Here is a 12,940-nt window from a genome sequence, read left to right as displayed (position 1 = left end):
ATCTCTAGTTATAATATCGAGTTGGTTCAATGTGATCAAGCTTGTAGACGTCATATGTTGGTTATAATTTAGGGCTCACAGGTAGAGAATACACAACCACAGAGTGAAGCTATTTTGCATTTAGTTCAAAAGGTGAAGATGGTAATTGTTTGTCGGTGTGGTTATAATATTGTTTACACATCTTTACAAGGACAAGGACAATTTGTTCCTGATGTTTCAGTTCATTGTGTATCTGTGTGTTTAACATGTTATAAAACCTAAATGTGGCTTATTTTTTAGTTTTCATGTATTGGTTGGTAAAGAGAGCAGCAATGAGAGAAAATAAAACTTCAGACAACGCACGTATCATGTGTGGCCGTAATATCTCTAGACTTGGGCCCCTACAGATGTTTTATAGTTTATTAAAAAAAATTAGAAAAAACATGCTTTTAATGGAATAGTTTCATTTTTTGTAAAATTATGTAAGATTTATTGTCTCCATCTTTAAAGGAACAGTTAACCAAAACAACTATAAAGTGAAAGTTTATTTCTGTGATATATTAAATTCAAAGTATTTGTCCTATGTTTCTGCTTTAGAAAGTCAATCATATCAGACTGTGTTTTGTTGTCTCTCCTCAGAGGTCTGCACTTTTCTTAACAAATAAAGTAGTAAGGGAGAGTGTTTCTGTCTTTTTTGTAATAATAAAAATGACTGCGGTGACTTTGGCATTGGATACTTTTGTAATGGTGAGTATAATATAGGAACACTGAGGAAATATTTTAAGTAGGAACGCTATTAGATGGAGTAATATTGGGATTTCTTCCAGCGGGACCTTACTTTGGGCTTGAGAGCAGGAATTATAGGAAATTAGTGTAGGCAGTGACAAAGTGCATGTGTCTTCCTGTCATACATAGAACTATGAAATAATAAATAATTATTTTGAGAAACAATGTTGTGTGAGAACAATACATCTCTAAAAAGGGGGCCAAAAAACTCAGAAAAATATTTTTTTTTATCTATTGTTGCCTTTTACTGTTAATCATATAAATTATAGAAAGAAGAATTTGACAACAGTACAGCACAAGAAATCCTCAAGCTGATTTTTAAAATTGTTGATCTCTTCTAGTGGTAAAAACTGGGAGGACACGTGGGAACCTGCAAGTAAATTCTCCCAACACTTAGCCGTGCCCGAAGTTCCACCTCCTTCAGCCTGCGAGGAAGTCCTTCTGTGAACTTGTTTGTTTTCCTTGTATCTTGTAAACTGTAGTTATGTTCTGTCCAGAGTTTTAATGTCAGCTGTTCATTTTTATGTTTGTAATGCTGTTATGTAATGTTGTGTTGGGATTTTTATTTACACAATTTATTTCATGGTCTGTAAAAAAATAAAATATAATGTGAGTAATTCAAACTGGATGATGCTGGTGTAGTCACTGCAGCAGCAAAGTTCTGTCTTTTTTGAGGCCTGTAATTTACAACAGAAATATGTGCTCATTTTTTCAGTAAATGTGTTTTTTTTTTTTTTTTCAACAACACACAAATATATAAGTTAAAGCTACTTTTACCGCACAATTTCCTGGAGACTTTTGCCATCCTCAAGTGAAACTACAGACATTTTCATTGTGAGGCATAATTCTGATATCCTAAACTTAAAAGCTTTAACTTCAATTAGGCAAAGTATATTTTCTCTTCTTTGTACGAACGTGAAAGGGTACATGTCTCAAATTAAAGATGTTCAGAGGTTTAACGTCCAGGGTTACTGCAGATCAGACGTTAGTACCAAACAAGTAAAATTCTCTAGGGCCTCTTTTATTGTGAAAGTAACGGATATTCCTGTTGCAGCTTCCTATTCCCGGCACATTTTATAAGCTACGCAGAATATTTCTGTATGGTATCACACACTGTGGTGCATACATGTAGTTCTATATGAACTACATGTATGGAATTAAGCCATTGTTCGGCAGACCGACAGAAAGAAGAATGGACCGCACCAAGCGCTATCAGAACATAGCACCTAACATTTTATATTGATATAAAAAAAAAAAACTACCTTCATCACAATAAATGTAACGGTTCCTATTTAAGGACAGTAAAGCTATCCAAACTATATCGACCATGTGTTTTAAAAAAGTAATTGCACACCTTGTTAATTCTTTAGGAACAAAATCAAGGACTGTTCTAACTATTCTTTGAGAACAGTTTTAAAGAAATTACATTACCTCCACAAACCCGATCCGGATATGATTATTTCCTTGGCCTGCACACATGTAATGAATGATATAACCTCAGTTGTTACAGAGAGATCTGTAACAACTATGATAAAATATCTGATAAAATATGTCAAAACCATCACATGTTAAATTTTAATTTGCCAAATCAAGTCAGGGACAACATATGCAGTGCATTCATGAAACTAATAGTTTCCTTTTTACAGAAATACTGAAAAATATTGTAGTTGATTTATTTCAACAAGAGACCTTTTTAAAACCCATACAGCCTGTGTAAATAAATAGTACTTGTAAAATTCTGTGGGCACCTTGTATGAAAAACACAGAGGCAGAACTGGAGGTTGCAGATCTCAAGATATTGAGCATTTCTTTGGGACTGACAGGGATGAATAGGATCAGGAATCAGAGCAACAGCTCATGTTAGATGTTTCAGAGATGAAGTCAGAGAGGCCAGGCTGAGATGGTTTGGACATGTTCAGAGTAGAGGTGATGATTATGGCTGTGGAAGGATGCAGCGGTTGGAGGACGATCAAAAAGGAGATTTAGGACAGAGGATGCAGATGAGGCTTACTCCCCCATAGGCTCCCCCTATGGGGGTTAGAACAGGAGGTTTGTGTTCCAGAGGGGACACAAGGGGCCAGGTTCGTATCCCACAGATTACCACTCTCATCTTTACCTTTAACATTCATACTGATAACCAATAGGATCTTCAAGGTTAATCAGTGAGATTTATTGTATTCTGTGTCCATCGATCAATAATATTTAAGACTGACCAAAAACAAAATAAAAACATAAGGAGGTCCTTCAATGATGTTTTATGGTGGATAGCTTGTTCTGGAGATAAATATTTCCCGCTCTGTAATATCATATCCAGAAATGTAACCAACTTAATTTTCATTTTATCTATGTATGAAATTATACCTAAATAATGTACAAACTGTATCTTAGAGTACATAAAAGCTGAACAACTTATTTCTTGCTACTGACAATTACCATTGTTTGTGTGCGTTTCAAGTTTAAGTTTGTCAAACATTTTATAGCTATATAGTGTCAGTGCAGGGACGAGTACTCCATGAAGAGATCACATTGACAGATATTTTACTAATTTATTGTTCTGATTTCTTTATAACAGACAGTGACTGACAAATTGATCAGATTTCAAGTGACAAAATGGAAGACACATTACACCAGTACACTAAAATGACAAAACAACATAGTTACACATTAATAATACACATTACTATACAAAGAAAATAAAAATGAAACATCAAAACATGTGTTGGTTATGCTAGCAAATACATAATCAATGGAACTGTTTACTGTAGTGTTGTAACAATTGTTTTTAGCTTAATAACAGTGTTATTACCGCACTCAAAGTATTAATGGTTTGATGAAAATCCAACGTCATTAAAAGTAATCTAAAAATTGCAGGTCAACACTGTAGGTCTTTTTTCAGAGTACTATGTGTAATATGAGTAAAAGTTTCAAAAAAGAAAACAGGTATTTCACAGATGTTGATTACAGACCATCATCTGAGCATTCTGAGTCGCTGTAGAACTAATCATCTGAAGCAGGATCAAACTTAAAATTTTCTGCTCCTGATAAAGCATGAAGATAACGCTCTCTTGCCTGCAGCTTGACCTGTTTGACTTGTTCCCGCTCTCTGAGAATGATGCTCTGCAGACCTTTTAAACCCTCATCAGTTAGGGGACACGACGAACCTTTAAAATTACACATACATAAACCTGGAAAGTAAAAATATACATATTCATAACTGTCATTGTTGGCCTGTTTATGCATTACTTAAAAACATACTTTTAAATGAGCCACTCGAAGACAGGTAGGAGAGCTTTTTGAGAGTATCCTCATAGGCTAAAAGAGATTTCCAGTGATGATCCATCTCTCTTACAAGAATCCTCTTTTCTTCTTCAAGTCTCCTTACTGCCATGATGCCTTCAAATGCTCTTCTCTTTATTGTAAGACTGAGTCTGAAATGTATTTATGACAGACACAGATCAATCCAGGAAGAAAAGTGGAATTATACACTCCCCGGCCACTTTATTAGGTACATCTGTCCAACTGCTCATTAACGCAAATTTCTAATGAGTCAATCACATGGCAGCAACTCAATGCATTTAGGCTGGTAGACATGGTCAAGATGATCTGCTGCAGTTCAAACAGAGCATCAGAATGGGGAAGAAAGGTGATTTAAGTGACTTTGATCGTGTACTGAACTCAAATGGCCTCCACAGCCACCAGATCTCAATCCAATAGAGCACCTTTGGGATGTGGTGGAACGGGAGATTCACATCAAGGATGTGGAGTCGACAAATCTGCAGCATCTGTGTGATGCTATCATGTCAATATGGACCAAACTCTCTGAGGAATGTTTCCAGTACCTTGTTGAATCTATGCCACGAAGGATTAAGGCAGTTCTTTAGGCAAAAGGGGGTCCAATCCGGTACTAGCAAGGTGTACCTAATAAAGTGTAGGTGAGTGTAGGTTAGCAGTTGTAGAATTAAGTCACATCATCTGTCAAACACGATAACAGTAGAAAACGTGTTGGTGTATGTGGACATACCACTGTGTGGTTGCTGCCATGGCCAAACTGGGTCACCAGACAGAATTTCTTCCAAGCACAGAATTTCTGTGTCTGGAACCAATCTGTTGTACTTTTCCACAGCCAGTGTCAAAATTCCTTTTTCCTCTCTGATCTTGCGGCAAATCTTGGCACGAGCTTTGTTTCCATCAGTGTCTTTATAAAGACGCTGGGATCGTCTTTTGATGCTTGCAACCAGAACTTCAATTCGGCCCACTAAGGAATCTGCATCCGTTGTGCTAGTTGTTGCTGCTAAGGATAAAGAAGAATAATGCAGTTAAAGCTGCAGAATGTAACTTTTACAAAAGTGTTTTTTCCATATTTGTTAAAACTGTCACCATGCCGTGACATTTTGTTATGAGATGGATAATCTGTGAAAAGATTGATCTCTTCCACCTCCTCCTTGAGCTACTATCGCTGTCTAAAGAAATGCACCACTCCGCCGACCTAAAACAACCAATCAGAGCCAGGAGGAAGGTCTTAGTGCTGTCAATCACCCTCGTGTACGTGCTGCTAGATGTGCTAATGGTGGAGAAACAACTTACTGTTCCAGGAAAACTTTATCCCCTGTCATCGGTGGCCATGCTTGCTAGCTGCACTAAGACCCTCCTCCTGGCTCTGATTGGTTGTTTCTGACTGAGTAGTATATTTCTGCAGTTCATACTGGGAGCACTGGGAGAAGGAAGAGGAGCTAAATGTTTTTCACAGATTATCTGTCTTATACTGTCATGACATAACGATCATTTTAATACTTATGTAAAAAGCAGATTTTTTAATAAAAGTTACATCCTGCAGCTTTAACTATTTGTGCAATTTCCTCTAAATTTCCTACCGTAATCTGCTCACCTTCTGCCCACTCCTTTACATCACTGACCCAGTCACCCAGTTGACTGTCAGACACTGAAATCTCTATTCTTAGGGACTCCAGGTTCTGAAGCTGAGTTTGAAGAGCTTTTGTGGCCTATATTTCCAATGTCAAATAAATAAAAATTTAGAGCACAGCAGGTGCAGGTAATTAAAACACATCAATAGTTTATTACCTTTTGATAACGACGCGTCAGTGAGATGGCCAAGTTGTCCAATTTTAGCTGATTCCAACGCATGGCCATAAGAGTCAGCATGTCTGTCCATCCTCCAAACAGAAAGAAGCCCACAATATTAGCATTTTCCCTCATCATCATTTAAAACGCATAATTTAAGGAAATCAGTATTTGGCTCTCTCACCAGGTTTGGACATATGTTTTGTGGTAACTGCAATCCTTGAGAGAAATGCATTACACTGCTCCACTTCCTCCCCTAAGGTCAAACCAGCTCCATCCTGATATGCTCCATTCCACTTGACCTAAATATAAGCATGCACACACAGAAAATAAAAATAACTGAGTCAAAGATGTTCATGCAGCTATGCAAGTTCCAACAAGGTGGTTCTATACCTAGTCAGATTTCCATACCTCACATTTGAAGTCATGGGCTTTGGCTTGGAAAACCCAGAGAAATGGCTTCATTTGCAGAAGGTGTTGGAGCTCAGGGCAACTTTTTGTCACTCTTTCAAGATATGGCCAGTACTTGCAGGTCACATCCATACAAAAAAAAGTGATATGTCTATTGGCCAGCTTTTTTTTGCAGGTACAAAGGATAGGCAAATATTTCACCCCTGTACATATTTAGAGCACTAAGGAGCACTCCCATCTCTACACACCACAAGCTCCAATCCCTCCTCATCCAGCTTACTGCTGGATCTGTGGGAAGTCTCTCTAGCTGCTGACCACTCACCACCACAAACACCTCTTCCAGAAACCTAAAATGCATAGAATTTCCAGTGACAGTGGTCCGAAATATCCTAATTACAGGCTAAAGGTCACTGTAGTTATACATTTATGATATGCAATCTTACATGTCTGGTTGTTTTGTGTACATAGTCCACAAATCTTCCCACGTCTTCATCCCTGGCTATAAAGATGTCCTCAAAAATAGCCTGTTCTTCGGATCTGAAAAGAAGAGCAATAAAAAAAAACCTGCAAAGAATTCTTATGCAAAGAATTGGTATATTGGCCATACCTTGCTGCATTCTTAAAACGGTAATGTTTGCGGTTTCCATCCACTGAAACTGCAAGCATATCTGGGGTACATGCTTGACACGTGAAGGGATCCTTCCTTAACATTTTATCTATGTCATATCTTACAGCTTCCCATTCAAAAAAACTTTTCTGGAAGCTGTCTGTCGAGATCTTCCCAGTCTGTTTTAAAATGAAAGATAAGCAAAAAACAAAAACACAAGAACCTTATTTTAGGTGTCAAAATTCAGGCCTCGAGGTTAGGTGTCCTGCAAGATTTAGGTGTGTGTGGCACAATACGCCTGTGTGGTATAAATAAATATATATATATATACACACACACCAAAGTACTCACACGGCCAAAGCGGACAGTTCGTTGATCCAGCATTTTTAGAAATGCTTGGCAGGAGAGACCTGGTGCCGCCATTTTCATTTCTTCAAATGTGAAGAAGACATCAGTTCCATAAAGAGTGGAAAAGTGAAGGGTGGCAGGCCAGTAATCACTTAAATTTAGGTCATGGACTTCAGAAGTCCAAGTAACGTCGCACGCCTCACACACCAGCTCCGGCATTCTTAGATCATAACGACCTAAAACAACAAAAAAGAAATTCCACTTTAAAAGCTTATAATTTTAGAGTTAGGTCTCCATTATATTACAAACAATTGTCTGTGTTCTGCAACACACCTTGTAAATATTTATTTATTTAGTTTTATTTTGGTTTTGAGTCAGGAAAAAATAGTTATTCTTACCATTGATTGTGACCATAGTAACAGCCTTCCCTGGTTTGATCCTCAAACACTTTGATGGACAATCACAGATTCTAAGTGGGGTCTCCACAGGTACAAGTCGTGCTAAAGAAGTTAACAATTGTTTAATATATACATTCATCAAAACTGTATCAAAACGCTTTGACAAAGCTATGTAGAAACAGCTGAACCATAAACCAGAGCATTAACAACAAAGTAGAAAGTTAACAGTTGGAAAAAAGGAGGAGTGTTTAAAAATACTGAGCTTAGTTAAACTTACCATCATGGCAAAGAGTTTTATTTAAAACATGTTGTTGGAGGCAATGGCTGGAAGAATCCAGCGGTCATGGTCTCTCTGTTGTGAAGGACATATCTGGTGTGCATCATCACATCACATTTGTCGCAAAAGAAGGGCCGAGGCAGACAATCGCGACAGCGAAGTGCAGCTGGATTGCTCCCACACTGCTGGCATATGTGTGCTGACACACTTTGTTGAGCTGCCATAGTGTTCACCAAACGGGGTCTTTCTGCCCTCCAACTCTCTGAAAAGAGACTTTTCCTTGTGCTCCAGTTTAAGGAAGCCAGAGGAGCTATAGGTAGTGATGGTTCATTAACCTGGCCTGCAGAATCATTCAGTGAGCTCTGGAGTTCTTGCAGAAAAGACTCTAAAAAAAATTAAAACATTTTTACAGTTTATTAAAGTGTAGTATGGAAGTTGTAAAAGCAAAAAGCAATTGCCACAAATTTGCTTAAAATACCTAAAAAAAAGTATCTATTAAAGACATACCAACAGTCTCTGGAGCATAGGCCACCTCACACTGAATGTTATTAGAGGGACAGCTAGTCTTCTGACTGGCCAGCTGTAAATAGAAAATAGATGAAAATAACGTTTATATCTAAAACATTATTTAAACCTACATTTACATGTCCACTTCCCATTCAATACTTGTAATTGTCCTATCACACTCCCCTATATTAAGATTCAAATTCATAATAGGAACTACAGGTCCTTCTCAAAATATTAGCATATTGTGATAAAGTTCATTATTTTCCATAATGTAATGATGAAAATTTAACATTCATATATTTTAGATTCATTGCACACTAACTGAAATATTTCAGGTCTTTTATTGTCTTAATACGGATGATTTTAGCATACAGCTCATGAAAACCCAAAATTCCTATCTCACAAAATTAGCATATCATTAAAAGGGTCTCTAAACGAGCTATGAACCTAATCATCTGAATCAACGAGTTAACTCTAAACACCTGCAAAAGATTCCTGAGACCTTTAAAACTCCCAGCCTGGTTCATCACTCAAAACCCCAATCATGGGTAAGACTGCCGACCTGACTGCTGTCCAGAAGGCCACTATTGACACCCTCAAGCAAGAGGGTAAGACACAGAAAGACATTTCTGAACGAATAGGCTGTTCCCAGAGAGCTGTATCAAGACACCTCAGTGGGAAGTCTGTGGGAAGGAAAAAGTGTGGCAGAAAACGCTGCACAACGAGAAGAGGTGACCGGACCCTGAGGAAGATTGTGGAGAAGGGCCGATTCCAGACCTTGGGGGACCTGCGGAAGCAGTGGACTGAGTCTGGAGTAGAAACATCCAGAGCCACCGTGCACAGGAGTGTGCAGGAAATGGGCTACAGGTGCCGCATTCCCCAGGTCAAGCCACTTTTGAACCAGAAACAGCGGCAGAAGCGCCTGACCTGGGCTACAGAGAAGCAGCACTGGACTGTTGCTCAGTGGTCCAAAGTACTTTTTTCGGATGAAAGCAAATTCTGCATGTCATTCGGAAATCAAGGTGCCAGAGTCTGGAGGAAGACTGGGGAGAAGGAAATGCCAAAATGCCAGAAGTCCAGTGTCAAGTACCCACAGTCAGTGATGGTCTGGGGTGCCGTGTCAGCTGCAGGTGTTGGTCCACTGTGTTTTATCAAGGGCAGGGTCAATGCAGCTAGCTATCAGGAGATTTTGGAGCACTTCATGCTTCCATCTGCTGAAAAGCTTTATGGAGATGAAGATTTCATTTTTCAGCACGACCTGGCACCTGCTCACAGTGCCAAAACCACTGGTAAATGGTTTACTGACCATGGTATCACTGTGTTCAATTGGCCTGCCAACTCTCCTGACCTGAACCCCATAGAGAATCTGTGGGATATTGTGAAGAGAACGTTGAGAGACTCAAGACCCAACACTCTGGATGAGCTAAAGGCCGCTATCGAAGCATCCTGGGCCTCCATAAGACCTCAGCAGTGCCACAGGCTGATTGCCTCCATGCCACGCCGCATTGAAGCAGTCATTTCTGCCAAAGGATTCCCGACCAAGTATTGAGTGCATAACTGTACATGATTATTTGAAGGTTGACGTTTTTTGTATTAAAAACACTTTTCTTTTATTGGTCGGATGAAATATGCTAATTTTGTGAGATAGGAATTTTGGGTTTTCATGAGCTGTATGCCAAAATCATCCATATTAAGACAATAAAAGACCTGAAATATTTCAGTTAGTGTGCAATGAATCTAAAATATATGAATGTTAAATTTTCATCATGACATTATGGAAAATAATTAACTATCACAATATGCTAATATTTTGAGAAGGACCTGTATAAACTCAAGTAATTTAGACTTTTAGATGTATGGAGTAACAACATGTTTGATTGTAATTTTTTTTAGTAGGTATGTCTCTACAACATGTCCATCATCAGATGGAAATGCATCCATTCTGTTTCACCTACAGTCTACAGTAAAAATAGTAAAACTACTAATTTTTCTTACATTACAAACCTGTACCATGTTTCAAAGTTATTTCTATTCAAAATACTTTTATAATGCAATTAAAGATCATTTTGCATTTGGGAAAGCTATAAAGTAATAAATGCTGGTTGGTTACGAAAAGCAGTTAAAACAACAATATCACAAAGTGGATGTAAAACTTAACACAATCAATTGATTAATTAGGAAAAAATATACTTTGTCAAAATATCAAAAAATGAATAAATACATTTATTTAAAAATAATCTGTATCTGTCAGATATCAAGTTTTTTTTTAAAAAGTACTGACTCTTAGTTGATTGATTTCTGGTCGATTGTGGTCTTGCATAGAGTTCGTTTCCATCTTTGTCCCTTTTTCTCCACCTAATTGTGGGTTCAGGTATCTTCACAGGTACACCGGTATCTTTACCTTGCTTGAAATCAGCAATCAGGTCATTGAGGTGTTGAAGTTGGTCATTTATTTCCTGTTCATTCGTCTCCTTATCCAGGATCATTAAAGGATCATTAATATTTGAGTCACTCATGGTGATGGACAGACAAAACAAACAAACAGAACAATCCACAAAAGACAAAAGAAAATAGGCCAAGACACAGAGATGGACAGGAGACACAAAAGAGGCACAAAGGAAAGACAGATGACAGACGTGGCTCTTAAAAATTGTCAAGGAACTTGGTTGACTGGTGCAAATGTCGGATAACTGCAAAAGAACCTGTTGAGAAAAAACATTTTTAGATTTCAGAAACTCTTCATCTGTTTGCCACAGTAATAGACAACCAAGACAGGTGGAGAGGACTTTGGCTGTGCGGATGCAAGTTTGATTTGTCTTTAAAACTTGTACGGTCCATACAACCTATACAATAAAATCACAGTGATGGGAGCACATCCAGTCACTCAGCTGGGAAGCTGTCAAAGCTTTGATTTAAATGCAATTGAACAAGCATGCTATAATCAGTGTTTCCAGAGTGGTCTTACAAACGAAACCTGGGTGGACTTTAAGCATCGAAGTGGCAACAGCAAGCATGAGTAGAAACTTCACCGTGACTCTACTATGACTAATTAAATGTAATAAGTACAGCTACAGTTAAATTTGATCAGCTCTCAGCGACTACTTTAGCTAGCTTACCGCTCATTTTATGCGCCAAAATAGGTTAAAAACATGTCTAAATGTCTTCAGCTATTCACTGTTCCACAGCGTTGCCACCACTAACTCGTAAAACTATCAACAGCAACTTTGTAAAGTAACACTTTAGAAGTCTTTTGTGTTTTGTAGTCCAGAAAATTGACAGATTCAGGTTTGCACTCACCCGGGTGCAGCTGACGCATGCGATGACGTCAGCTTCTTCTTCTTCTTGGATTTTTTGGCGGGTGGCATCCATCCTTCTTCTTCTTCTTCTTAAACATTAACTTCTTATTAATATTGGTGGATTGCAAACGACCTCAGCGGCACACAGCGCCACCTACTGTACATGAGTGTGTAACTTACTGTATTCTTTGTCTTAATTTTGTATTATGTTAAAATAAAAATAAGGCCTTATCCATAACCATGATGTTACGATGACATCTTTGACTCTGGTTTAATTCTACCATATGAAATTATGTACATGTTTCTGTTAAAATAAACAAAACAAAAGAAAAGAAAGAGCCGTCCAAAGCGGAAGGTAAAATCCCGACTTAATTCGGCAAACCGGAGGACAGCATATTTTACAGCTTAAGTAAAATGTGCACGGATTTTAGCACTTTTTTATGCCTTTCGAAAAATTATAACGGACTCGTCGTTCTTGTTCCCATATCGTCAGTTACCGACGTTCAGGGAGCTCTATAACAGTCAACGAGAGCACCTGTACGTCAAATAATGACGAGTAGGAGCTACCCGATGCGTCAATACGTGACGCAGAGGGAGCCTGACCAATCGTCCAAATGTGAGTTGGGAGTGAGAACGTGTTGAATGAGGGGGTCACGTCCCTTGTGTCCCCCTCGGGATTTCTGCCTATGCTCACATACTTCCTCCATAACAGAGTTTCTGATTAGAAAGAAGTAGAACGGGAGTAAGAGTGGTGGACTGGTGAGAGAAAGGTAAACTCCTTATCTGAAGGGTCACATGAGTGCCAGACGTCACACAGACCAAATAAACTTTTTACAACCTTTTATAATGATACCTGGAACTTACCTCACTCTCAGTGGCGGATGCTGGTCTCTCAAGGAGGAGAACTCAATTTCAAGGTCGCTGATTCGCTAATTTCACTGTCAATCAAAAAGGGGTTCAGCCTCAGACAGATCATCCAATCATCATGCAGAAGCTGAGCGTCCGGGCCAGTCGAGGCCAGCCCACTGCCCCATAGACCCCAGAGACACTGAGCGTCCGATGGGCGGGACAAAGCCCAGCATTTTTGCTTCGCTGTTGAATCACTGTTTAAAGCACTGTGAAGCTGCGGGAATGAGTGAGAGGAAAGCCGTGTCGTTACCAGTGATAAGAAGCTGATTCTGAACAAAAATTGAGCGCGTTGTAGCGCATATTTAGTCAATGACATGTACACACAACAGTATATATTTGATCA

General features: G+C 38.7%; 1 protein-coding gene across 1 annotated transcript; it reads right to left on the bottom strand.

The window, feature by feature from the left end:
* Window positions 1–3,297: 3,297 nt before the first annotated feature.
* Window positions 3,298–7,921, bottom strand: LOC124864132. Its single transcript, XM_047358806.1, has 12 exons — window positions 7,886–7,921; window positions 7,609–7,710; window positions 7,214–7,446; window positions 6,863–7,041; window positions 6,699–6,792; window positions 6,504–6,602; window positions 6,256–6,369; window positions 6,029–6,146; window positions 5,845–5,936; window positions 5,651–5,765; window positions 4,787–5,056; window positions 3,298–4,193 (listed from the first exon to the last, which is right to left on the bottom strand). Exons 2-12 carry the CDS (start codon window positions 7,622–7,624, stop codon window positions 4,177–4,179), a joined length of 1,347 nt encoding a protein of 448 aa, XP_047214762.1. The 5' UTR covers window positions 7,625–7,710; window positions 7,886–7,921; the 3' UTR covers window positions 3,298–4,176.
* Between the last annotated feature and the right edge of the window lie 5,019 nt (window positions 7,922–12,940).

The sequence above is a fragment of the Girardinichthys multiradiatus genome, chromosome Y (assembly GCF_021462225.1).
Source record: "Girardinichthys multiradiatus isolate DD_20200921_A chromosome Y, DD_fGirMul_XY1, whole genome shotgun sequence".
Classification (NCBI taxonomy): Eukaryota; Metazoa; Chordata; class Actinopteri; order Cyprinodontiformes; family Goodeidae; genus Girardinichthys; species Girardinichthys multiradiatus.
Note: the sequence above shows the minus strand (reverse complement) of the source record. Positions and strands in the feature narration are given on the sequence as shown.

Coding starts and splice junctions, on each gene's coding strand:
- LOC124864132 (XM_047358806.1), bottom strand. Junction 5,766..5,844: donor TGACGCGTCGTTATCAAAAG/GTAATAAACTAT, acceptor TTGGAAATATAG/GCCACAAAAGCTCTTCAAAC. Junction 5,057..5,650: donor TGTAAAGGAGTGGGCAGAAG/GTGAGCAGATTA, acceptor CTTTATCCTTAG/CAGCAACAACTAGCACAACG.